The sequence below is a fragment of the Monodelphis domestica genome, chromosome 3 (assembly GCF_027887165.1).
Source record: "Monodelphis domestica isolate mMonDom1 chromosome 3, mMonDom1.pri, whole genome shotgun sequence".
NCBI classification, from domain to species: Eukaryota; Metazoa; Chordata; class Mammalia; order Didelphimorphia; family Didelphidae; genus Monodelphis; species Monodelphis domestica.
In genome coordinates this window covers 271069332-271093728 of record NC_077229.1, presented here as the reverse complement: position 1 = coordinate 271093728, position 24397 = coordinate 271069332, and the positions used below count along the sequence as shown (strand labels likewise).

Here is a 24397-nt window from a genome sequence, read left to right as displayed (position 1 = left end):
GCTTTTTGTGGTCCCCTATCGGGTTTTCTTGACAAAGACACTGGAGTGCCTTGCCATTTCCTTCTCCAGTGGATTAAGGCAAAAAGAGTTAGGTGGCTTGCCCAGGATCACAAAGCTAGTGAGTATCTGAGGCCACATCTGAACTCAGGTCTTCCTGACTCATCCACTGAGCCACTAGGCTACCATGAGCCATCGAACTGCCATCTACCAGCCATGCAAATACTTGAAGACATTTCCCATATCTCTTCTCCTTTCCTCTCTGCCTAACCTGTCCTCAGTTCCTTCAGCCAATCCTCATACAGGAGACCCTCTAGGCCCATGCTGGCGAAGCCATGGGACTGGTGCCAGGGCGGCATGGAGGGAGTTGCTCTGTTCCCCGCTCCACAGTGCCCGAGGACATTTTTGGCATGCCCTGTCCCTCTGTCCAGTCTCCCAAAGCGAGCACTTCCTCTCTCCACTCTCCAATGTGGGGGGCTCAGAGGCAGCTTAGAGGTGCAGTTTGGGCACGTGATCTCTAAAAGGTTCACCAGCCTCGCTCAAGGCCTTTTACTATCCTCTGGAGGTACTCTAGCTTATTGATCTTTCCTAATACAAAACTCCCAGAAATGAGCATGATATTCTAAATGTGGTCTACTTGGGACAGATATAAAAGCTGCAGCACTATTACCTCCTTAGCACTGGACACCATCGCTTTCTTAGCTTTTTTGGCTGTCATCCATGTCATTCATGTTAAGCTTCAATGTCCTAAAACCCCAAGATTTACTTCATATGAACTACTAACTAGCCATAGCTTTCTTCTTATCTTTGTGAAATTGATTTTTTTGAACACAAGTAAGACTATTCATTCCATATAATTTCATTTTAGTAAATTCAGCCAACTATAGCCTAAAGAGATTTTTTTTAATCCTATAATTCTATGTGTTAACTTTCCCCCACATCTTTGTGTCATTTGCAAATTTAATAAGCATACCATCTATGCTTCAGCCAAACCATTGCTAAAAAAATATTAAATAGAACAATTTTAAGAATAGATCCTTGCAAGGGCAGCTAAGTAGTAGCACAGTAGGTAGAGTCATCCCGGAGTCAGAAGGACCTGGATTCAAATTTGTCTTCAGATAATTCCTAGGTGTGTCACCTTGGGCAAGTCAGTTAATCCCAATTGCCTAGACTTTGCTGCTCTTCTGTCTTAGAATTGCTGCTAAGACAGATGATAAGAGGCTAAAAAAAAAAAGAGTCTGGCACCGCTCCTTTCAAGTTGGCATTGAACCCTTAATGACTACTTTTTGGGTCTAACCATTTACCTAGTTTCTGATCTCCTATCTACACTATTGTCTAGCCCACATTTCTCCATCTTATACACACACACACACATACAAAATGAATATGGCATTGTGGATGGAGAACTGGATTTGAAATCAGGTAGACATGGGCTTGAATCAGCACTAACTAGCTGTAGCCAAATCACTTAACCTCCCTGATATTCAGTTTCTTCATCTGTTAAGAGAAAAGGCTTTTGAGGCTTAAAAGAGATGTGTAAAAGTACAACAATATTAGTAGTTATTGTCAGATGCTTTGCTAAAATCTAGACAATCTCTGTATAACATTCCCTTGATCTCAGGGTTACAGAGGCTCAGGCTTTAGAGGCCCTCCTCTCCAACCTCTTGATTTTATTTATTTTTTTAAATTCTTACCTTCTCCCTTAAAATAGATTCTAAGAATCAGTTCCAAGGCAGAAGGGTGGTAAAAGCCAGATAACTGAGGCTAAATTACTTGTCCAGTGTGACACAGTTAGAAAGTATGTGAGGCCAGATTTGAACCCAGGACACCTGGTCTCCAGGTCTCATGCTCTATCTACTGAACCAACTGAATCACCTAGATGGCCCTAGTTCTTTTATTTTATAATCAGGGGATTGAGATCTAGAAGGAACAATTCACTTGACCAAGGTCATACAGTTAGCAGGTAGCCAACTGAATAATGGATCAGAAAGATATATACAGTACATAGAACCTATGCACTCTTTCTTGTTAAATGACTGTATGATGATAATAGAATTTAGATATGAAACTATAGAGTTATTCTAGTTGTTCAGTCATTTCAATCAAGTCTGACCTTTCATGATGCCATTTGGGATTTTCTTGATAAAAAAAAACAAAACTAGAGTGTTTTTCCATTTTCTTTTCCAGTTCATTTTATAGATGAGGAAACTGAGGCAAATAGGGTCAAGTGACTTGCCCAGGGCGACACAGCTAGTAAGTCTCTGAGGCCAAATTTGAACTCAGAAAGATGAGTCTTGCTGACTCCAGGCCCAGCACTCTATCCATTGTGCCACCTAGCTACTCTAGAATTAGTCTAGTCTAACCCCCTCATTCTGCAGAAGAGGAAACTATGGTCCACTGGGGTAAAGTGACTTGCCTCAAGTAGAATTGTTAGTAAACAGAAGAATTGGGATTCAAGCTCAGGCTGTCTATAACATTACTATGTTTTTCAACTACATCACACAAAATTTGTTTATTTCTATTGCATTCAAAATAGGTATGCAGATTGGTCCTGACAGAACATTCAAACATCAATCGAAATGGCTGCCAAAATTTTAGGGTCAAATATCTGTAAATTACTAAAATTAGATGCATAAGCTAGGGCAAGTGGCTTGAGAAACTTAGTTAAAAAATGTTTATATCTTAAGTCCAAAGAATTTAACTAAGGACTCAAAACACTTAGCTCCAAAAAGAAATCAAATACTTAATTAGTATTTTCAATATGCCAATTTAAAAAAGTCTTTTTAAATTAAACTATTCCACTAATTACAAAAAATATACAAAAGCCCAGTGCCTACAGCATTTCAAAAAGTCCTAGAAGTGAATACTAGCTGTACTAGTATTAAATGATGTCCAGGAGGAAATCATTAATGCTGCAAGATGGAGTTATAAACACCAGATATTCTTTCACTTTTACTAAAAGGCAAAACTTTAAAACATATTTGTTTATGAACACCATCTTCTAGCAGTAGCAAAGTAAAACCAAACCCCATTTAAAACAAACAATCCTAAGGAGACACAGAGAATAGAATCAACATGAAATTCGCTCTTCATTCATTTCAATTATGTCCAACTCTTTGTGACCCCATCTGGGTTTTCTTGGTAAAGATAATGTAGTGGTTTGTCATTTCCTTTCCCAGCTCATTTTACAGATGAGGAAACCGAGGCCAATGGGGTTAAGTGACTTTCCCAGAGTCACATAGCTATAGTAAGTATCTGAGGCTGGATTTGAATTCAGGTCTCCCTGACTCCGGGCATCACCTCGCTGCCCTAACATGAAATAAGTACTTTAATTAAAATGAATAGAATATCAAATTATCTGAGCAAAATGGCATAGAGAAGTGATGGCAAATCTATGGCACACAGAGAGCTCTTTTTGGGCACATGGCTACCCTGTATCCACATTCCTCGCCAGAGATCCCTAAAAGAAAGGCAGAGGGTCTCAGGCAGAGTTGCTCCCCTCCACCTCTCTACACTAGCTGAGGACATTCCTCACTTCACCTGCCCCTCCACCCAGAAGCTCAATGGAAGCACTTCCTCCCTCCCCTGTGTGGGGTAAGCAGGGAAGGGCACTTGTTGGGGGGCATGGCACTCAGTCTCTGGGGGGAGGGGCATGGCCCCCAGTCTGGGGGGAGGGGCATGGCCCTCCATCTCTAAAAGGTTTGCTGTCACTGGCATAGAGGATAGTGCTGGATTTGGAATCAAGATGATATGAGTTTAAATTCTGACTTATGACATTGACTGGCTTTGTGACTTTGGGCAAATTATTTAGTCTCCTTGGGCTTCGGTTTATCCTAACCTTGTACAATATGTTTGACTGGACAGAATAAATACAATTTAACATTTGCAAATGTGCTGAACTGGCCTTTTCATATGCTCAAAGGTCAGTCCTTCCTTACATCTGACTCATACCATTGAGTTCCTTTTTTTTCTAGATGCAACTCAGGCAAAGCCTCTTGCCTAAAACCTTTCCTGAACCCCACAATGACTACAGGGGTCCCTCCTCTTCCCAAACTACTGTAAGGAATTGTATTTAACTACTTTGCATATACTTATATTTTTTTCACTTTATATTTTGCCTCTGGATGTTGCCATATACACTTGTTATCTTTCCCATTAGACAGTAAGCTCCCTTCAGACAGATTGTTTCATTCTTTCTTTGTATCTTTAGATCTATCAGGAGTGCCTGGCACATAGTAGACACTCCATAATGCTGCTGATTAATTGAACAATGAGGTCTAGTCTCATGTGGTTATTTGGCTGTCTTTTTAGTCTAAGGACCCTCTGATGTCATATACTTTCCTGAAAGCCACTTTTAAGAAGGGGAAAGTAAGGATTAGGGAATTAAATATTAAGGAGAAAAAAGTGCACAGAGCATTCAGCCATTTTAGAGTTCTGTCTGAGGTTAACCCCATTTATTGCTTTGTGGTTTCAAATCGGACCACTTTGGAATCTGCATTTACAGTTTCAGGCCTTTAATGGACATACCAGATAATGTGGTAAACTGCTCGTTCCTTCCTAACAATTTGGTCTGGAAAGAGCCCTGGGATATAACTGAGGAGACCTGATTTCTGTCCAACTCCATCATTCAACAACCCATCTGTGACTTAGTTTCCTCATTTGTAAAATCAGGGGGTTGGCATGATCCAAGGATTCCTTCCAGTCTTGAGTATTCTATAATTCTACAACACCATTCTAAAAAGGGCTCTTGCTCCTCACTAGACACTCACTCCTTGATGGACTACAATGTATCATGGATATAAGAAAGAGACTTAAGGAGAGAGAAATGATGTGGGACACAGTCTATTTTATTTTCTAGAAGGACCTAGAACAGTTATAGCCACCTTTTAGAGCCCGAGTGCCCAAACTATCTCTGCCTTATTCCAGGTGAGAGGAAGGAAACGCTCCCATTGGGCTGGTGGGCACAGGGACAGGTCATGTGAGAAATGTCCTCAGACACATGAGGAGAGGGGAAGGGGAGCAGCCCCCTCCAGCATGAGAGACAAAGGTTCGCCAACACAGTCATCTCTTAGAGTTCAAGAGTATTGGAATTGGATGGGAAAGAGATTTTTGGAGTCATCTAATTCAATTCTTTCAATTTAAAAATGAGGAAATTTGATGTTCCTTCTAGGTCTAAGATTGGGAATATGTTCCAATAACTGTGGACTTGAATTTATATTCTACTGTGAAATAGTTTTAAAAGAAAGTCAATGCCCTTCAAACAACAACATTTATATGATGCTTTAAGGTTTCCAAAGCACTTTACAAATACTATCTCATTTAATCTTCACAACAATGATATAAGTAGGTGCTATTATTATCTCTACTTTATAGTTAAGGAAACTGAGGTACACAGACGTTAAGTGACTTGCTCAGGGTCAAATAGCTAATAGAAACCTGAGGCAGAATCTGAAAAGGTCTTCCTGACTCTGAGTCCAGCATTCTATCCATTTGGCCATTTATATTAAAATGGTAACCTTTATTGCTTATGCTAAATTTCCAGCCAAGTAACAGGTTAACATTATTAAAGTTATCCTCATAGGAAACAATGGGAAAATGGACCCAAGGAGGCCAGTTTTGAAGCAACCTGTGCGGGGCTGAGTAAAGAAAGGGCCAATTTTCATTAAAAATCATCCCACAAATTAAAAAGCAGACAAACAAGGCCTAAATGACATCTCTTTGTTTTCTTTCATTTCAACCTCTGAGAATGTCAAAATATGGTTAAATAAGAGCAAAATTGAAAGATGACTAAACACTAATAGTTCTTATATCTGAAGAAGAAATCTCAACTTACCAACTTCAGTACCTTTGCCCAAAGTAAAGGTGATTCCATACCCCTTGAGTCCATCCTTTGCATCTGTCTCTATTATGACATAGGCAGCAGAATAGTCTGGATCAGTGTGCTACATGAAACATCCCAAAATCCCCCCAGCAAAAAGTAAAAATGTAGGTATTCAAAAGTAAATGGAAGTCATAAGCAACATAAGTAATCACTAGCACAATAATAGATAGATTTGAATTAACTATTCATAACAAAACTAACAATAAATAGGGAGATTGAGAATGGGTCTTCCATGATATCTCTCAATTCCAGATTAACTTGGAATCACATAGGTTATGTCAATGGAATGATGTCTCAACTGTTGGGTCTAGTGACAAAGGATTTGATTAAACATTCAACAAGTATCTGAGGACCAGATCAATTTAATTAAGAGAAATTTCTCATCATCTACCTACTAGATGATAGAATTTTTTTGGCCACAGCAATTCATGAAAACATTTTAATAAGGCATGGAGGGGTGATGACCTTATTCCAAGGAGACAGCAGACATATTGACAAAATCAAGGGAGAAATTTTACTTTATAACGGTCAATTCACAGCTGTCAGATCACAAATTACAAACAATGGCATTACAGTGGATTTTATATCCATTAATGTTTTCTCAAACTGATGGATATCTGTTTCCTTATAGCCCACAAACAACTTTACATTGTACAAATCAAGTCTCTAAAAAGCTCTGAAGGAAAACAGTGACTGTTTTCACGTGGAACCAAAGGTAGAAGTTGTGGAAAGGAAAACCGAAGCAAGTTTTGGACTTTCTGCTACTCAGGTGGAACAAATAGCAGTTGGAATGCTAGAGAGAAGATATTGATAAGAATGACAGTTGGTGGGGGGAGGGGAAACTTGGAGAGTGATGGTAGGTCTGGAGACTCTTTTTTGGCCCTCAGATTAGAAGGAGCCTCTCTCCCTGTATTTGGATAGAAATATCTCTATTCCTGGATCTTTCCCAACTGGGTGCTCTACCTGGATTCCTGTGATTGTGTCATCGGACAAAGGGACTTAAGGGAAGCAGTTTGGACTATAAGGCGGGTCTTTAGGGGCGTCAACCCGAAGAGACAGGCCCAACCAGTTCTAAAGGTCAGAACCTTTTCTTCCTCTTTCTGTCTACTGCTATAGACTTTGAACTTAAGAAAGCTAGCACAGATTAGCATAGACAGGAATAAAAGAAACCCTCCACCAGCCTACAAGGCCTGGCTTCAGCTCAAAAGCTGAGGGAGACTCAAACCCAATTTAGGGAAATCCCATTCCCTCTTCTCTGATACCTTCCCATCCAAACTTGTTATTAAATTTGAGTTAAATAACCACAGTTAGATAAGAGGAGTATCATTTCAGGGGGACATAGAGGGAGCTGAACCTAAGGACAACCATTCAATCATAGACAGTCCTTAACAGACCCCTGCTAGGCGACCTTGGTCTGGGGGCAGGCTTGTCCCTCAGGAGGGTCCATACTTACCTGCTCTGGGATATCTTCAACATCAATCAATAGAGAAGATATCCCCTCAGGATATCATAGGTAGTCTTTTCTCAGGAACCCCAATTTTCAAAGATAGCCTCTCAGCAGGGGCATCTCTCTCCTTTTATCTTACCAGCAGCCATATTCCCTCCCTCTCTCCTTTCAACCCCTCCATTCCCTGTTACAAAACCTTCCTTATCCCCTGTCCCTCTCCAATTCTCTAACAACCCCTTTAATTATTACAAAGTACCAAACTCTAAAGGAAATTAGGAAGAGAAATATGTAAAAAGATGAAGCTTTAATGTGACACACATGTACATTTATATACACATATGTATGTATAAATATATATCAGCATTTATATGTTTTATATATATCTCAATTCTCTTTGAAGCAGCAAAAACTGGAAATAAAATTGATGCTTATCATTGGGGAATGGCTACCTAAATGGTAGTGCATTCATGTAATGGAATACTACTATGCTATAAGAAACAATGAATACAAAAAAGCATAGGAAGACTTATATGAACTGATACAAAATGGAGTAAGCAGAATCAGAAAAACAATATACAAAATGATGATAACAATGTAAATAGGGAAAAGCAACAATAATAGCATGATGGAAATGGAAAGCTCTGAAATTGTAATATTCTAGACCAGCCCCAAAGAAGTTATAAGAGAACATCTCCCTTTCTCCTAGGAAGGGGTGGAGGTGCTGTAGGTCTAAAATACAATGTCTGAGTTTTTCCAAAGTGTTGGTGAATTTTGCTGAAACTTTTCCCTCTTTTTTTCTTCTTTGTTATAAGGACATCTTTCTGGGAAGGAGTGGGAGAGATATATTGGGAAATGTAGGTGAAATACAAACAAAAGCGATCAATGAAATTCTATTATAAAAAAACCTTTTGGTTAGCCCACTCAAGTCCAACTAAGACATAAAAAGAATAAGAAGAAGGCAGAGGGAGGGCTATCGGTAAGTACTTCAGGCAGATTTTTTTTTTTAATGGAAGATCTATGGGGAGTGGGAGAGATAAAAAGAGAGGGAGAATGAGATAGAGACAGAAACAGAGACAGGGGTACAGAGACACAGAAACACAGAGAAACAGTGAGAAAAGAGCCAGAGAGAAAGAGAGAGACAGAAAGAAGTTCTAGAGAAGGTGGATTTGAGATGCACCTTTAAAGGGTTAGTAGGATGTAAACAGGCAGAAGGAAGAGAGGAGACAGTCCAACCTAGAGGCAAGAAGAGCACAAGAGGAGGAACACTGCTTTTAGGACAAAAAGGCAACTAACTGATAAAAAATTGCATATGGAATGGAAATGTTTGGATAGATAAGATGGGAAAGCCAGGGATAAGAAATTAGATTTGATATGATAGGAAATAAGGAGCCACTAAAACTTTTTAAGCAGAGAAGAGACACAAAAGTGGTGTCAATATGAAAAACTGGAAGAAATAAAAATTTAATTGTAGTAATAAAGGTAAGATGTAATCTAGACCAGAGAAGACAAACTCAAATAGATATGAGGCCCACTAACCACTATACATATGAATCTGTGGGATCGTCATATTGACATAGAGAACCATACATTAATATCATCTATGTTCTATTGTACTTTTATGTGTTAAATATTTCTCAATTACATGTAAAACCCAGTGGAGTTGCTTGTTCGCTACAGGAGGGGGGTGGGAAAGAACATGAATCATGTAACCATGGAAAAATATTCTAAATTAATTAAATAGACCATTTCAAATAAAAAATATTTCTCAATTACATTTTAATCATTTTGGTAGAACTCAGGAGTCCTAAAGGCCGAATGACTGGCACCTCTGATTTAGACTAACGTGATAATAGGAATGGAAATTATAACAGTTAAAACTAAGGTAGAGGCACAAAGTTCTGACAATAATAAATTTATTAGTAATGCCTGAATTTGCAAATAAATAAGATTTTAGCTTCCTCAGCAAAGCTAAGACCCCAAATAAGGGGGATAGTACTCTTTTATAGTTTTAGGGAATACAAAACAAAGAGTGAGACTTTGTAAGTGGGAACAAGTTATAATTGGTTAAAAGAGCTCAATATCATGAATGGTTAAATCAATATAATTGGTTATAGAGCTGAGGCATGGAGGACAATATGACTGTTTGGAAACTGGGAACAAGGGGCTAACAACAACCCACTTCTTTCCTCCTGTGACTAAGAAATGTTCATTGTTTGAATCCATCTACAAGCAGACATCCTTGAAGGAAAGCTTGATGTTATAAAGATACTAGACCAGACTCCCTGGTGTCCATCTGCAACCCTCAAGGTCAACAAATTTTCTTGAGGCAAAAATAGGATAGCAATAAGCAGGAAAACAGGATTTCTAAACTTACCTCATGACAGGCCAACTGTATTTATAAGATATTTTCTAAGTCAGAGATAAAGAATCAGGACTTAGGCAGCTACAGGACAAAATCAATTAACTATAAAAGTAGGATCAGTTAAAAGAAACACAGAATCAACATGATTATTTCAAAAGGAAATAATTGAAAAAGGTAATTTTTATGATAGTATAGCTAAATCTTAGTGTTTGATTAGATATAAAATGTGAAGGATAGTCTAAGCCAAAGATAAAGCCAAACTTTTAACTATGACTAGAATCATGATGCAACTGATATAAGAAAGCTAGAAAGGAGCATTTGGGGGAGGGGGGACGGAAGGGTATTAATTCTAAGAGTTTTGTTTTGGAAATAGTGTGCTTGATATAAATGTAAGAAATGCACCAGAGGCACTTGTACTGGAAATATAGGTATAAGGATCGTAAGCACAGAGAGATAGGTCAATAAAATAATATAATAAATTAAAGGCTCTCCAGAGGAGATATAAGCAAGATATAAGCAAAGGGCCAAGAACTAAGCAAAAGAACTAAGTCTTTTGGAACATCTACAGAAAAGATGGGGAAGGAAGAGCTGGAGAAAAAACAAAGGGCAAGAATTTGACTATCTTATGAATTCAATAAGTTAGCCTAGGAACCTAATCACCATTAAGAATATTGTATTTTGGGAGAAAATACATTCCATACTGTGTACTTAGAAAGGAACTTGGCGTTGCCCTGCATAGACTCTCATCCTTTTTTCCTTCCATTGGCTTTGCAGTATACTGCAAGAAATGAATAGGGTGTCCCATTGCCTAGAGTTCTAAGAAAGTCCACTGCCATCTTTGATATTCCAATGGCCATAAGTATGAGCAAGGCATTTATTAAATTGGGCTTTCTGAAGTGAGGAATATAGAGCCACACAATGAAAAAATACAGGTGGCCTGCCTGTTTCAACTTCCTCTATGTGGTCTCCTGGGAAATCTTGGTGAGGGTAATGGCATTAATGTATTCAGGATCTTCTCTTTCCAATTCTCTCTGAATCTGAAAAACTTGTGTCTTCCTGATTCCAAATTCAATATGCTATACACTGTACCACCAGCCCAGTCCTCAAATCCTGAACAATTTACACACAGAGACAAATACTATGCTTCAAATTATATCATTCCAAACTCTAATGGTTCATAAAAACTTTCAAGGCAGAGTGGAGAAAAAGCTAGGCATGGAATTAGGAGATTTGGCTTAGAATCCCAGGTCTAACACCTTTATGACCCTTGCTAAGTCACTCAACCTCTGAATCTCTGGTTCTTTACTTGTAAAAAGAGAATAAAAACTTGTATTACCTGTATTTTGGAGATGATGCATGGGGAAAAAAAACACCCAACTAGGTCTACACCCCCAAAATTATTGAACTGTAAAGCACTATAAAGATGTGAACTTGGTATCTCTCAGCAATAAGTCTAAATCTCCCAGGATCTTATTCCAGAACTCTAAAGTACATTGCTATTAAGGGACACAATGAATCTCAAAGTTGAAAGAACAGGAAATCCATACAACTCTTCTCTGCACTATGATTTAATTAAAAACAAACAAACAAACAAAATAAACAGATCCATGATTTTACCAGTGTGGTTACTTCCTCCACTAATACAATGGCAACTCCCTTTTTCTGAGTATACCTGATTAAAAAAAAATGACCTTAGTCTATTTAAATTGTCTGGTCTTTGGAATGTAGCCCATCATCAGAGCTCCTAAAGCATTTGCAATATGGCAGAACCTGGTAGGACTTGTTCATGACTTGAATGGTTTTGGAGAACCTGTGGTTCCCTCTGCACTAAGATGAGGCACTGGAATAGGGCTTTGAAATCAGATTAAATGAACATTTAGACAGCACTGATGAGAGGAAAAAAATAATAAAAAGGCAACCTAGAGCCCAAGAGCATATTGGGAAAGGGAGGTGGTACATGTTGAGTATTGGTAAAGTGGAGAGGAATGTGAACTGATAATAAGTACATGAAAAATAACTCAAAGTCTGAGAGGCAGAGGGAGAAACCTTACTGGCTGTTTTTCTCTCCCTTTCTTTCCCAAAGGAGACCAAAGATCTTGGGAGATTAAGAAAAACATGAAGACTAAGACCCAAACAATGGTGTTTTGATGAAAAAAAACAAAAAACTCTAAGATGATTTCAACAGAGTGAAGGTTGGCAATGAGGAAATGATGAAAATTAAAGAGGAATTTCTCATTTTAAATCCTAAATGAGGCTTGGGATAGAAATATTTCTCTTGATGAGCAAGAGGAAGTATGTTCAAAGGACAAACCATATGCTTGTAGGTTCTGCTTAGCTAGCTGGCTATTACATCTTCTAAACAGCTCAGGGTCTCTGGAAGGAATAGTCTCCTAGAAAAAAAGCTATACACTGCTAAGACCTTGGGACATTCCTTATGGAAAGAGAGCTAAAGGTTTTCCCCAATCTGATACTGCTCTGCCTGGCATTGAAATATTTATCAGTGACCATGTGCCTGACAAAAAACTGTGTGGTGGGAAGCAGGCCAATTATGAACTGAGTGAAAACATCAAACTTTAGACTAATGACAACCCCAATTGCTTAACTCTTACCACTTTTCTGCCTTGTAAATGATGCCTAGTATTAACTCTAAAACAGATGGTAAGGGTTAAAAAAAAAGTCACCAGATGACAGCAGTGGCTGCACAGCCATGGAGTCAGGAGTTGCCCTTCCATGAATGTGCTCTGGCCATATACATTCTTTATATGTTCCCTAGGCACGGTCATGGTGTGTATATTTGTGGGAGAGCATGCTTCCTGACTCCAAATTCAAAACTCTATTCATTGTACCACCTGTCCAGTCCCTCAAAGCCTGAACAACTTACACACGAAAACTAATACTATTCAAATTATATTATTCCAAACTCTCATGGGTCATAAGAAACCATCAAGGCAGGATAGGGAAAAAAGCTAGACATGGAGTTGGGAGATTCAGCTTAGAATCCCAGCACTAACACTTGTATGATCTTGGCTGAGTGCTACTTAGTTCACTATGCTATTTCATTGAATGCTTTTGATTTCAACTCATCAGGTACTCAGATTGCCTTAGAAAAATAAATATGCTGATAGGGACTATTTTTTTGTTTTTGTTTTTGTTTTTTTAGTGGATGGAGCTATCAAGAGTACCTGAATTCAAATCCTGCTCGATGCAAATCTATGCTATTCTCCTGCTCAATAAACTCCAGTGGCTCCTGAGGATCAAATATGCACTCTTCTGTATGGCATATAAAGCCCTAAGGTATCAGGATATATTAGTGCTAAACCTAGAGTCAGAAAGATCAGGGGTCATATTCCACTTTCTATACTGGCTGGGTAACAGTGGCTAAGCCATCTAATTGAAGCTTTGGCTGGACAAATAGTCTTTAGGGTCTCTTCCAGTTAAAGACCTAAGATTTTATGATGCCTTCACAAGTTGGCTCCATTCTTACACATTATTGTCCTTTGTAGACTCTACAATCTGGTCCAACTGGCCTTCTTACTATTACTCACACATAGCAGTCTGGCTCCTATTTTTGTGCCTATGCATTGATTGTTGTCATGTCATGCTTGAACTCCTTCCTCCCTTTCACCTCTTAGAATGGTGATAGAGAACCTATGGCACTTGTGCCAAAAAGGACACGCAGAGCCCTCTCTGTGGGCACACCTGCTGTGGCCTGCCAGAAGTGTTACTAGAAAGCCAGAGGCACTGGGGTGGAGCTGTTCCCCTTTCCCTCTCCATGTGCCTGAGGACATTCCTCACTTCCCCCACCCCTCTATCCAGCAACTAATGGGAGGGCTTCCTCTCTTTCCTATCTGGGGTAAGGAGGGGATAGGGAGTGAACTCAGCACTGGGTCTCTGAGGAAGATATGGTGTGGCACCAGGTCTGGGGGGAAGGAGGCTGGTACTCTGTCCCTAAAAGGTTTGCCATCACTGTCTTAGAATCTCTTTTAAGATTCAGGTCTGAGGGCAGCTGGGTAGCACAGTGGATTGAGAGCCAGGCCCAGAGACTTAACTCCCATTGCCTTGCCCTTACTACTCTTATGCCTTGGAACCAATACAGAGCATTGATTCTAAGATGGAAGGTGAGGGTTAAAAAAAAAAAAGATTCAGGCCTGATTTTGTTTGTTTTTATTATAACGCTTTCCCTATTTAACCCCCCCCCCCCCCAACAACTTAACTTCTGCCTTAGAATCAATACTAACTATCATTTTTAAGGCAGAAGAGCAGCAAGGGCTAGGTAACTGGGGTTAAGTGACTTGCCCAGGATCACACAGCTAAGAAGAGTCTGAGGCCACATTTGAACCTAAGATCTCTCATCTCCAGGCCTGGCTCTTTATCCAGAGTCACCTAACTGCCCCTGCCTTTCCTGATTCTTAACCTCTGTCCCCATTACCTAGCTGTCCCCAAGGCTCTGAGGAGCCTCCTCTAGCCCTTCATTTTGTATCTAATCTATACATTTGTGTATATTTTGTATATATACATTATTTATGTATATACACTGTCTCTTCTGATAGTCCTTGGCTAAAATAGCCATTTAAGATGTTTGTTGATCACTACTTTTTTAGATCTTGGGCAAGTAAATAATTTATTCTTAAGTCTGTTTTCTCACCAATAAAATTAAGAGGTTGGATTAGATAACCTCTGAAGTTCCTTCCAATAATAATAATGATGAAATAATAGCGAGAATTATGTATGAGAAGTGAGGAGGATCTATCAATTGTTTAATCAAGAAGTCTTAAATAAGCATCTACAATGGGCAAGAACTATGTTAGGCACTAGAGTTTTCTCAAGTAGTTCACAAAATCAATTGAGAAACAATCAGAAATAATGTCATAATGTTTTAATAAGCCCAAAGATGCCAACTGCTAGGGTAAAGACTTTAGCAAAAATTGAAGAAAAAACTGGAAAGCCATAAGGCAGAAATTAGGTTTAATTAATATTTCACACTATAATATTTATATATTATATATATAATGATATATTGTGAATGATATATACATAGTGAAATAATAATATAATAATTAATATTCCACAATAAACTCCAAATTGATGTATGACTCAAATATAAATGGATAATGGCATCTTATCCAATATGTATTGAGCCATTCAACAAGACCATAGGATTTTAATAGATTGTTCAGAAAGTAGAGAGGCAAGCTATCAACAACTATATGAAAAAAAAGTTTCAAAAATCCAATAATAAGAGAAATAAATGCAAATGAAAACAACTCTGAGGTTGTACCTCACACCCATCAGATTGGCAAAGATGACAAAAAAGTAAAGTCACAATTATTAGAGGTTCTGTGAGAAGACGCTAAGGAACTTGACGGTTGTGTGTGGAGTGAGAAATTAGTGTTGTTCTCAAGTTATTAAGAGTTATTAATACCTAAAAGCTGGTGCCCCCACCCCACCCCATCCCATCCATTTCTTTTACAAGGTTACCCTGTCCCCTCCATCAAGCAGGACAAATTTGGGTTGAGTCTTTTGAGTTTGTTTGGGACTTTGCCTGAGGCAGGAGTTCCAGGCTGGACTGTTCTTAGACCCTGAGGTACCCAGGATCAAATCTTAAGTGCCAATCTTGAGTACTGCTTTTTCTTAGATTCTCTCCTTTTGTATCTGAAGCTTCTTCCAGGAGGTCTAGCCACATATCAGGTGGGGTGGTAGACCCAATCTGAAGTCAAGTAGCTCTTTTGTCTCCAGAAGCCTTTCCCAGTATATCACACCCTCCTTCTGAGGATCGAACTCGTGACCTTTAGCTTGCAAGACTGATGCCAAAGTTGAAGTGGATGTCCATTGTCTGGAGAAGAGGGACCTTCCCTCAGGGGAAAACTCTCCTGTGACAAGGTCAAAACCTGGGGTTTCTACCTCCCAACTAAATAAACTGGGGACTTATAGATTTCCACGTTGACACCCATCTCTCTCTCTCTCAAGCACTATATTTGAAGAGATGGGTTTCCCCATTCATATTTTTTTAATAGTGGTTAAAGAGGGTATACTTGGAAACTTTCAAGGTCCCCTCAATTTCCACTTCACACAGTAGTGAGGGGAATAGGGTCTAGCCACATTGGAAGGCAAACTAAGACTATACACTAAAAGCCATTAAACTGTATATATTTTTTTATCCAGCAATGTCTAAGACGAGGCATATACACTAGAGATTTTTTAAAGGGGAAAAGCTATTCATATGTACAAAATTCTGTTTTAACAAAAACTAGAATTAAAAGAGCACCTATGATTGGAAAATATCTGAATATGTTATATGAACATAATATTTGGTGAGTTAGAGGTATGTGGGCAAAGTGGCTAACCAAACTTCCGTCAAGCATGGGATTAATGAATGTTGGTTCAAAAGGCCTTCTTGATCAACTCCCTCATTTCACCAATAAAGAAACTGAGGTCCTGCCCAACGTTACAGAATAAGTTTGTTGAAAATCTGGTATTAGAATCCAGACCTTCTGACCTTGGGTCTAATGCTGTTTACATTGTATCATTTGAAGTCCATTAATTACTCTTTAAATTTAAAATGTAAGCACTTTGGTTAAGAACTTAATTTGTAAAAATTACAGGAGATAAATTATATTTTGGCATTCTACAGAAATAAAATGTGAAAACCTAAGAGTTTTAAAGCCAAATTTTTAAAAAACGGCAAGGAAGTAAGAAAACCCAAGTCCTGCTTCTAGATCCTCTTCAATTTACTAAAAACAGTAACTCATCTTAACCTCCTTTGCTTTGAGAATGGGTGTTCATTTCCTTTCCAATGCTTACTTAATATGTCTGGTACACTTGAAGTCATTCTCTCCCATCTTCGAGGGGATCTTGCTCATCTAGGACTATACCCCAAAAGTCATATCTCTTCTCAGTCTCTCCCAATCTACACACTCATTCTCCACAACCTATAAATATCCTTGGGTCTACATCATCCTTAAAAAGGAACAACAACAACAACAAAGTAAAAACAAACAAAAACCATCTTTGCCTCTTTATTTTATAATTTCCTGTGACCTAGGGCAAGTCCCATAAATTTCCCTGGCTCTTTTTTTTCTTCAGATAGAGAGATTTGGATTAGACCTTATCCTGAAAAAATGTCAGAGTTGGAAGGGATCCTACTAGTTAGATAGTCTGATTCTATATTATCTTTAATCCTCAAGAACTATCAGAACCAATAAGGGAGGGAAAGGTCGAAATTCTTAATTGCCCCAAAACAAGTAAAAAACAACCAAAAAACACAAGCAAAAACCCCAAACCCATATATATATTTGAATATCAAAGACTACGTGTGAGATCTTGATCAAGCTGTGGGCCTTGTGAACGGGGATTCAGTTTCCTCATCTCTAAAATGAGAACTAAATGAACTTTCAAATCCCTTCCAACTTTAAAATGTTCTTAGAGGCAGTCAGTCCTTCACATTTTTTTCTACGTAAAAAATTTTCGAGTAAGGATTCTTACCCCTTCTTTTTATATTTTACTCACATTTTAAACTGAGACACTGGTCACGCTGACAAAGAGTTGGCCTGGGAGTAAGGAAGCCCTGAGTTCGAGTCCCTCCTCTGACACTTTGTAACAGCTGTGTAAGACTTAGGTAACCCCTTAGAATAAACTAAATTGCAGCTGATTTGCATTGGTAGAGGAAGTTTCCTCATTGGGAGTTCCCCATATCACTAAAATTAGAGATACGTAAAATGCCATAATAATTCATTTTTCAAAGAAAGACCAATTAAGGGAAGTTGCTGGGACACATATTTTGGCTCGATAGGAAGAATTTCCTGACAGTTGTCTCCAGTGAAAACAACTCGCATATTGAGTCAGCGGATATGTAAGGAGAGGTTTGCGAAAACGCCGGCCACCTGGTGGGGAAGGTGTAGCAGAGATTTGGGACTCAGGCAGGGATTCAAATTAGATTTTCTGAAAAAGCAAAGTCCCAAAGTTCCCGAAAGTTAGGCAACTGCAGCAAAGACACTACATCGTAAGCATCATAAAGGTGGGAAAATGCTCAGGGAATGCAGCCGAGGTTTGACTATCCGGGCAGCGCTGCGCCCTAGACTTTCTCGCGCGGTGTCCTAACCATACATTCCGCTTCAGTGGCTCTATCCAGGTTGCAACAACGCGGGTCAAAGTTTCCGCGTCGTACTAAAGAGGGCACGGGGCCAGGGCCAGGAGACATGGGCGCACGGCTTTGGAGCTCAGTCGGCAGCCTCAGCTCTTACCATGGCATCGGACCCGTGGCCTTCAAAAGAGGTTGGAAAACGCACATCGTGGACCGACAGCCTGGTGATACGGCCCCCAACCATCTTTCTTCTCTTCTTCCTCTTGAGCGCTAGAGAAGTTTTTCAACTCCCCAAGAGGGAGTGGAGAGGAAACTTCAGCACTTGAGCTTAAGAGCCCAGGGAAGAAGGGCTTACCCGCGTTGATTGGCTGGAGCCTTGTCCAACGTCGCACCGCCTACGCTGCTGGCCCCGCCCTCTTCCCCCCTCTCCTTTAGTAATGTGTATAGTTTTGAAGAGGTTATTATGAAATATCCAGAAGCATGATGGGAGCTGTCCGCTCACAAACCCCTGGGAAATGTAGTTCTATTACCCACAGGGCTGGGAATGTTTACCTCCTACTTCCTAGTAGTGAGAAAGCTTCAGTTCTCCTCTCCATTCCTGGTCCCTAGCGATGCGTGAAGTTTCAAAGATCGGTGTTCCCTTGGCTCATTGAGTTTTGTCTTCTATTAAAATGCATATCATACCCCTGAAGAATTAATACATTGATTTATTTCAGTCATTCCTAGCTCGTTTTGCAGTAGCTTTTCAAATTATTTTCGTTCACTTGCTAACACTTATTTAAGTAAGTGTAAGGCACTTAGCTAGGCATCGAGAATTCAAAGACAAAAACAAAAACCAGTCTTTGCTCTTAAGGAGTTTAAATTGTACTGAGAAAGTACAATCCATTAAGAGAACTTTACACAATATTATTTGAGGATGGAGAGCCCACTGCTGGACTTAGGATCCTCATTTCTCATCTGGCTTCACTACTTTGAAGTTTCTCTGACTTCACGTTCCAGAAAGCTTATTATTGAGAGAATATTCTTGTGAGCTGGTGAGGTCTCACCTGCCTTAGTATTTATTGGCTTCACCTCAACATTACCCTCTGGCTCTCTGACTAGAGTCGGGCCATAAACTCCAAACCTCCATTTAAAGAGAATGTTCAGTTCATTTCTGCATGACTTTGGGGCTTCTCTGCCATGCCCCAGCTTTGGGTACCTTTCCACTGCCTCCTCTCCCACCTCTCCCCTTTCAGCATTTTGTGTGTGTGTGTGTGTGTGTGTGTGTGTGTGTGTGTGTGTGTGTGTGTGTGTGTGTTTCTAATGTTTAGACTCTCAGGAACGGCTTCTATAAAAGACAGTATCTGAGTTCAACCTTCAAGGTAGCTGAGGATTTGGAGAGGTAGAAATATGGAAGGGGTAGACTCCAGGCGTGGAGGGCAGTTTGTGATAAAGTACAGATAACACGTTCAAATGTGGGGTGTATAGAACAGCAATTAGGCCAGTTCAGATGGCACAAGAATATATGAAGGAGAGAAATGTCTACACATGGAAAAATTAACTGAAGCCAGACTATAGAGGGCTTTGAGGAATTTTATTTTATCCGAAAGGCAACAACAAGCCACTGAAGATTCATGAGCAGGTTAGTGACATAGTAAGACTCCTGCTTTGGAAAAGATTTTGGCAGCTTATATGAAGGACAGAATAGAAAGAAGAGTTTGGAGACAAGAGGTCAAATAGGAAGCTATTGTAATAGAACAAATGAGGGTTAAAAAGAGCCTGAGTTAGGATGGTAGCCATGTGAGTGGAGAAAAGGGGATAGATGTTGAAACTTGAAAGCTCTCTATTACATTAAAGATTCACCACCACCCTCTTGAGGTTGTTACTTTTGGTTGTAAGCCTATATCTTTTGCCTTTTGGAATGTGATGTTCTAAAAGCTCATATTTATAGTAGAAGCTTCTAAGTCTTATGGGATACCATGTAGTTTTTTGGTATTTTAACTACTTTAAGTTGGATATGGATGTATGAAGTCATGAGTGACTTCAGCCCCCAAATTTAGGTAACTAAAAGGATAATGGTTCTCAAGGTGGGTTTAGAGAGGAAATAGGAGTTTCATTTTAGATTCGTTGTGTTCAAGAGGCCTATGGGCTATTGAAGTAGAAGAGAGAACAGGAGAGAAACTATGGTTAGTTTTATAGATGCAAGCAACTCAAATTGCAAAAGTGCCAACCTGCATTGGAAGAGGGAGTTTCTCCATCATGAAGTTTCCTGTACCAATGAAATCACAGATACAGTCCCTGTCCCTGTTCCGGTATTGGTTTGGAAGTCCTCACCATAAAGTATAAATTCCTGGGAGTTAAAATTAGTGAGAAGGTATAAAAATACAGGAGACAGAGGCAACCAGGTGGCTCAGTGGATTGAGAGCCAGTACTAGAGACAGGAATCCTAAGTTCAAATCTGACCTCAGACACTTCCCAGTTGTGTGACCCTGGACAAGTCACTTAACCCCCATTGCCTAGCCCTTACCACACTTCTGCCTTGGAATCAATACATTGTATTGATCCTAGGATGGAAGGGAAGGGTTTAAAAATATATAGGAGAGTTGAGATGAGAATCTTGGGATAGAAGAAACAGGTGTAAAGAGAATTAGAAACAGCTGTGTAACAAAAACTCAGGGAAGAGAGCATCCAGGAGAAGGGGATGTTCAATAGTATTAAGATACTTCCTAGAGTACCAGAGATACTACCCCTCCCTGAACACCCCATACACCCCATATCTCTGGTATGGAGGGCTTGTTGTGCCTTTCTAGGGCAGCTCTCCAGCCTGACACCCAGCTCTCACTTGTGGCTCCCAGTAGCTGCTAGCATGAGGCAGCGGCCACACCCCGGGCAATGGCTTCGATAGGTCGGCTAAACCTTGGGAGGGTAACCATCAGGTAGTCGACCCCTGGTGAACCAGGGCTTTGCTCACCCAGCATGTGAAGACTGCTTCAGCCGAACAGACGGAAGAAACCAATAAGAAGGTTCAACAGCTGAGAGGGCGACGCAGCAAAGCACTGTGGAGTGCTTAGGGAGTGTTGGAGCACAAAAGACAACACGGCCATCCAATGCAGCTGAGGAAGTCTCCAGGTGTAACGACTTTCATGCCAATGGACCCAGGCTTCCAACGCCGAGAGAGAGGGACTGTCTCTGTGCATCGACTTTCCCACCTAAATCTCCTTCACACACAAGTGTCTTTGTGCACACTCATCTATCCATAGATGAAAATGCACAAAGAGAATTGTCATCCTCGGTTACCGAGAGACTACTATTACTTCCTAGAGTCTAGGAACATTATGGACTAGGGTGAAAAGCCAATAGAATTAGAAGTTAATTGAAGATCCAGCACTCTGAATTTCAAAGATTGTGGGAAGCCAATCCTTGGGAAATGGATCAGCCCAGGAATTCAGGAAATCCAGAACCAGATCTAATAGAGCTAACCATACCTCCCCAAAACAAAGCACAGGGAGGGATGTGACTGGCATAAAGCCCCAGTTCAGAAATAAAAAATGGTAAAGTCACTGATGGACTTCCTAAAAACTGAAATATACCAAACAGAAATCCAAGACTCTATGAGACAAGAAATACTAGAACAAAATCAAAGGATTGAAAAATAGAAGAAAATAAGATATCTAGTATAAAAAACAACTGATCTGGAAAACATATCAAGGATAAATAATTTAGGAATTATTGGATTTCCTAAAAACCACAGCAAATGCAAATGCAAATTATCCATATCTGTTAGAACCAGAGGACAAAATAAAGAAGGGAACCACTGATAAACTCCAAAAGGAAAAGTCTCAGGAATGTCATAGCCAAAATCCCAAACTCCAATGTCAAAGACAAAAACACTTCAAGCTTATGCAGCAAAACAGTTTAAGTACAAAAAAATAAAACAAACAAAAAAAACCAAATGATCAGGATCAGATAAGATTTGGAAACATCCCATAAAAGAGAGGAGATTTTGTAATACCATATTCTAAAAGACAAAAAAATGTATGCTTACAACCAAAAGTAACTTGCACTGAGGAAAAATTTGGATCTTTAATGGAATGATTTCAAGCATTTTAGATAAAAGTACCGAAGTTGACTAGGAATTTGAAATGCAAGCACAACAGTTCTGAGAAACCTAGAAAGCTAAGTTTATGTGAACAAAGGACTTTATAATAATATAATGCTAATATTTCAAAACAGGGATAGTTAAAAAAACAACAGAGGACCTGGGGATGGACTGATTCTATTTTTAGGGTTTTAAGAGGAAAAATGAGTGTAAAAGCAATAAAAGTGCTGAAAGGAAGAAGGGGGCAGAAACTTGATATTTTTCATAAGTAGGGGGCATGAGAGGAGCATAGGAACATCAAAGAAGAGGGATGGTATGAGATGGCATCAGATGAACTTTACTCTCACCTGAAACAGAGGAAGAGAATTGAATTTGTTGTTCAGTTGTTTGGTTGTGTCCAACTCTCTTTGACGTCATGGATCAGTGTGCCAATATCGTCCATGAGGTTTTCTTGGCAAGGTTAAATGACTTGCCTAGGGTCACCTAGCTAGTAACTATCTGAGATAAAATTTGAACTCAGGTCTTCCTGACTTCAGGTATAGTGCTCTATCCCCTGAGCCACCTAGCTACTCCCTAGGCAAAGAAGTTATGTGACTTGCTAAGATAAGTTCACAAAGCTAGTGTCTGAGGCTGGATATGAACATAGGTCTTACCAATTCTAGGTCCAGCATTCTATCCACTATTTACCTTGATTACTCAAATTGAATGCTTATAGCTATTTGGACTTTAATTTATCTGCATTACATATAATAATAGCCCTTAATTTTACAGATACTTTTCACTATATAAAAGGTCATTTAGTACTTTCTTTCATTTTAACAGAAATTGGGGTTATAATTTGTCAAAAGTTTTTTCTGCATCTTTTTGAAGCAACCCTGCATTCCTGATATAAATTGAACTTGATGTTATCTTTTTAATTATATAGTATCTTTACTAATATTTGACTTCAAACTTCTGGATCAATGCTCATTTCAGCACATTGATCTATAAGGATATTTGATTTCATTTTTGTTTTGTTTTTCTTGTTTTGTCTATCATTGGTTTTGATGGCAAGATCATATTTGCGTCATAGAAAGAACTTAGTAGAATTTTGTTTTTTACTATTTTTTTGCAGTTTTCATAATTGTTTGAATGTTTGATAGAATACCTTATCTATTTTATAAAAATATATTTTTATATTTTATTTTATATTTTTTAAAAAAATTTGTAATTTTATGAAAAATAAAAAGCCTACCTCTTAGTTTTAAATAAATTTTTTTGTTTTGAATTTTGCGAATCTCCTCCTTTTTATAATTTACTGGTTTTCTAGTTTTTGTGTTTTTAGTTACATGCCCAATTAGTTGTTCTGTTCTTTTACTGATAAATAGTATTTAGATAGAAATTTTCCCCTTGGACAGGACTTGTAACATTTGGGTGTCATGGGCCCCTTCTAATAATGTTTTAAATATGTAAAACAAAACAAATAAGGCTACATAGAAAACCCAATTATATTGAAATAAGAGATGTATTTTTCCACATCCAACTTCACAAATCCTTTGGAATGTATTTGTGGGCCCCTGTATTCTGGGTTAAGAACTCCTATCTTAAAGACTGATTTTTCCAAAGACCAATATTACAGAAATGTCATTATCTTTAATTTTAATAATAATAATTAACATTTACATAGAACTTTAAGGTTTGAAAATTCCATGATCATTTCTATATTTTTTGAATACACCAATTCTTTAGGATTATTATTTAGTCTTCTAATGAATTTTTAATAATTTCTTCAATGGCCTTTTATTGAATATAATTTTATTGCATTGTGGTCAGTAAAGTGTGTTTAATATTTGTGCTTTTCTGCATTTGCTTGTGAAATTTTTGCGCCCAAGGTCAATTTTTTTGCTTTTTTTAAAAACCCTTACCTTCCATCTTGGAGTCAATACTCTCTATTGGCTCCAAGGCAGAAGAGCAGTAAGGGCTAGTGTGAAGATTGGATTAGGTATCTCCTGATTGTAACAATGAAGATACTTAAGTCTACCAAAATCAGGGATGTCTTGGGAACTTTACATTAACTCCACCCTACTTTGTCTAACAAAATCAGGAATGTCTATAATCATACTTAAGGATTAAATAGTTAGGAGGATGGCCTTTGATAGAGAAACAGCTGACAGACCCCTGGGCTGTCCTAAGTCAAGCTTAAGCTACCATTGGTACAGATAAGATGCAGGAAAGTGATGTAAAATCATATATATATTTCACTTCATTTCCTCTAATCTCTCTCTTTCCTGGGAGAGGTGGCACTGGGTGGTGACTTCCTGTGAGCAGGCTGAGTTCAGTTTGATCCTGGAACTCAAGCCTGGAGAAGCTCCCTCAGACAGCTTCCTTGGGATGGTCACATGGTGAGTAATAAGACTGACTCCTTCCCCTTGGCTCTCAGGGGAGACCCCCTTGGCCAAGGCCTTGAACTCCTGCCTGGCTCAGCCTGAGACAGAGCAGTTTAAATTAACTCTTTTTCTCTCTCTTTCTTAATTTCTTTCCTCTATATTAATTAAAATCACCATAAACTTCCA

General features: G+C 38.9%; 1 protein-coding gene across 2 annotated transcripts in view; it reads right to left on the bottom strand.

Annotated features, from left to right (window-relative positions):
- Positions 1-18137, bottom strand: part of ENOSF1 (enolase superfamily member 1) — a 52023-nt gene extending 33886 nt beyond the window's left edge. Inside the window, exons 1-2 of one of the 2 annotated variants that reach the window (XM_007487640.3) lie at positions 17928-18137; positions 5831-5939 (exon numbers count right to left, since the gene is read on the bottom strand). In XM_007487640.3, coding sequence (XP_007487702.1) covers positions 5831-5939; positions 17928-18011 — 193 coding nt within the window. In that variant the 5' untranslated portion in view covers positions 18012-18137. The remainder of the gene's footprint in view (positions 1-5830; positions 5940-17927) is intronic. The other variant, XM_001363344.5, reaches the window with a different exon arrangement.
- Positions 18138-24397: the final 6260 nt, after the last annotated feature.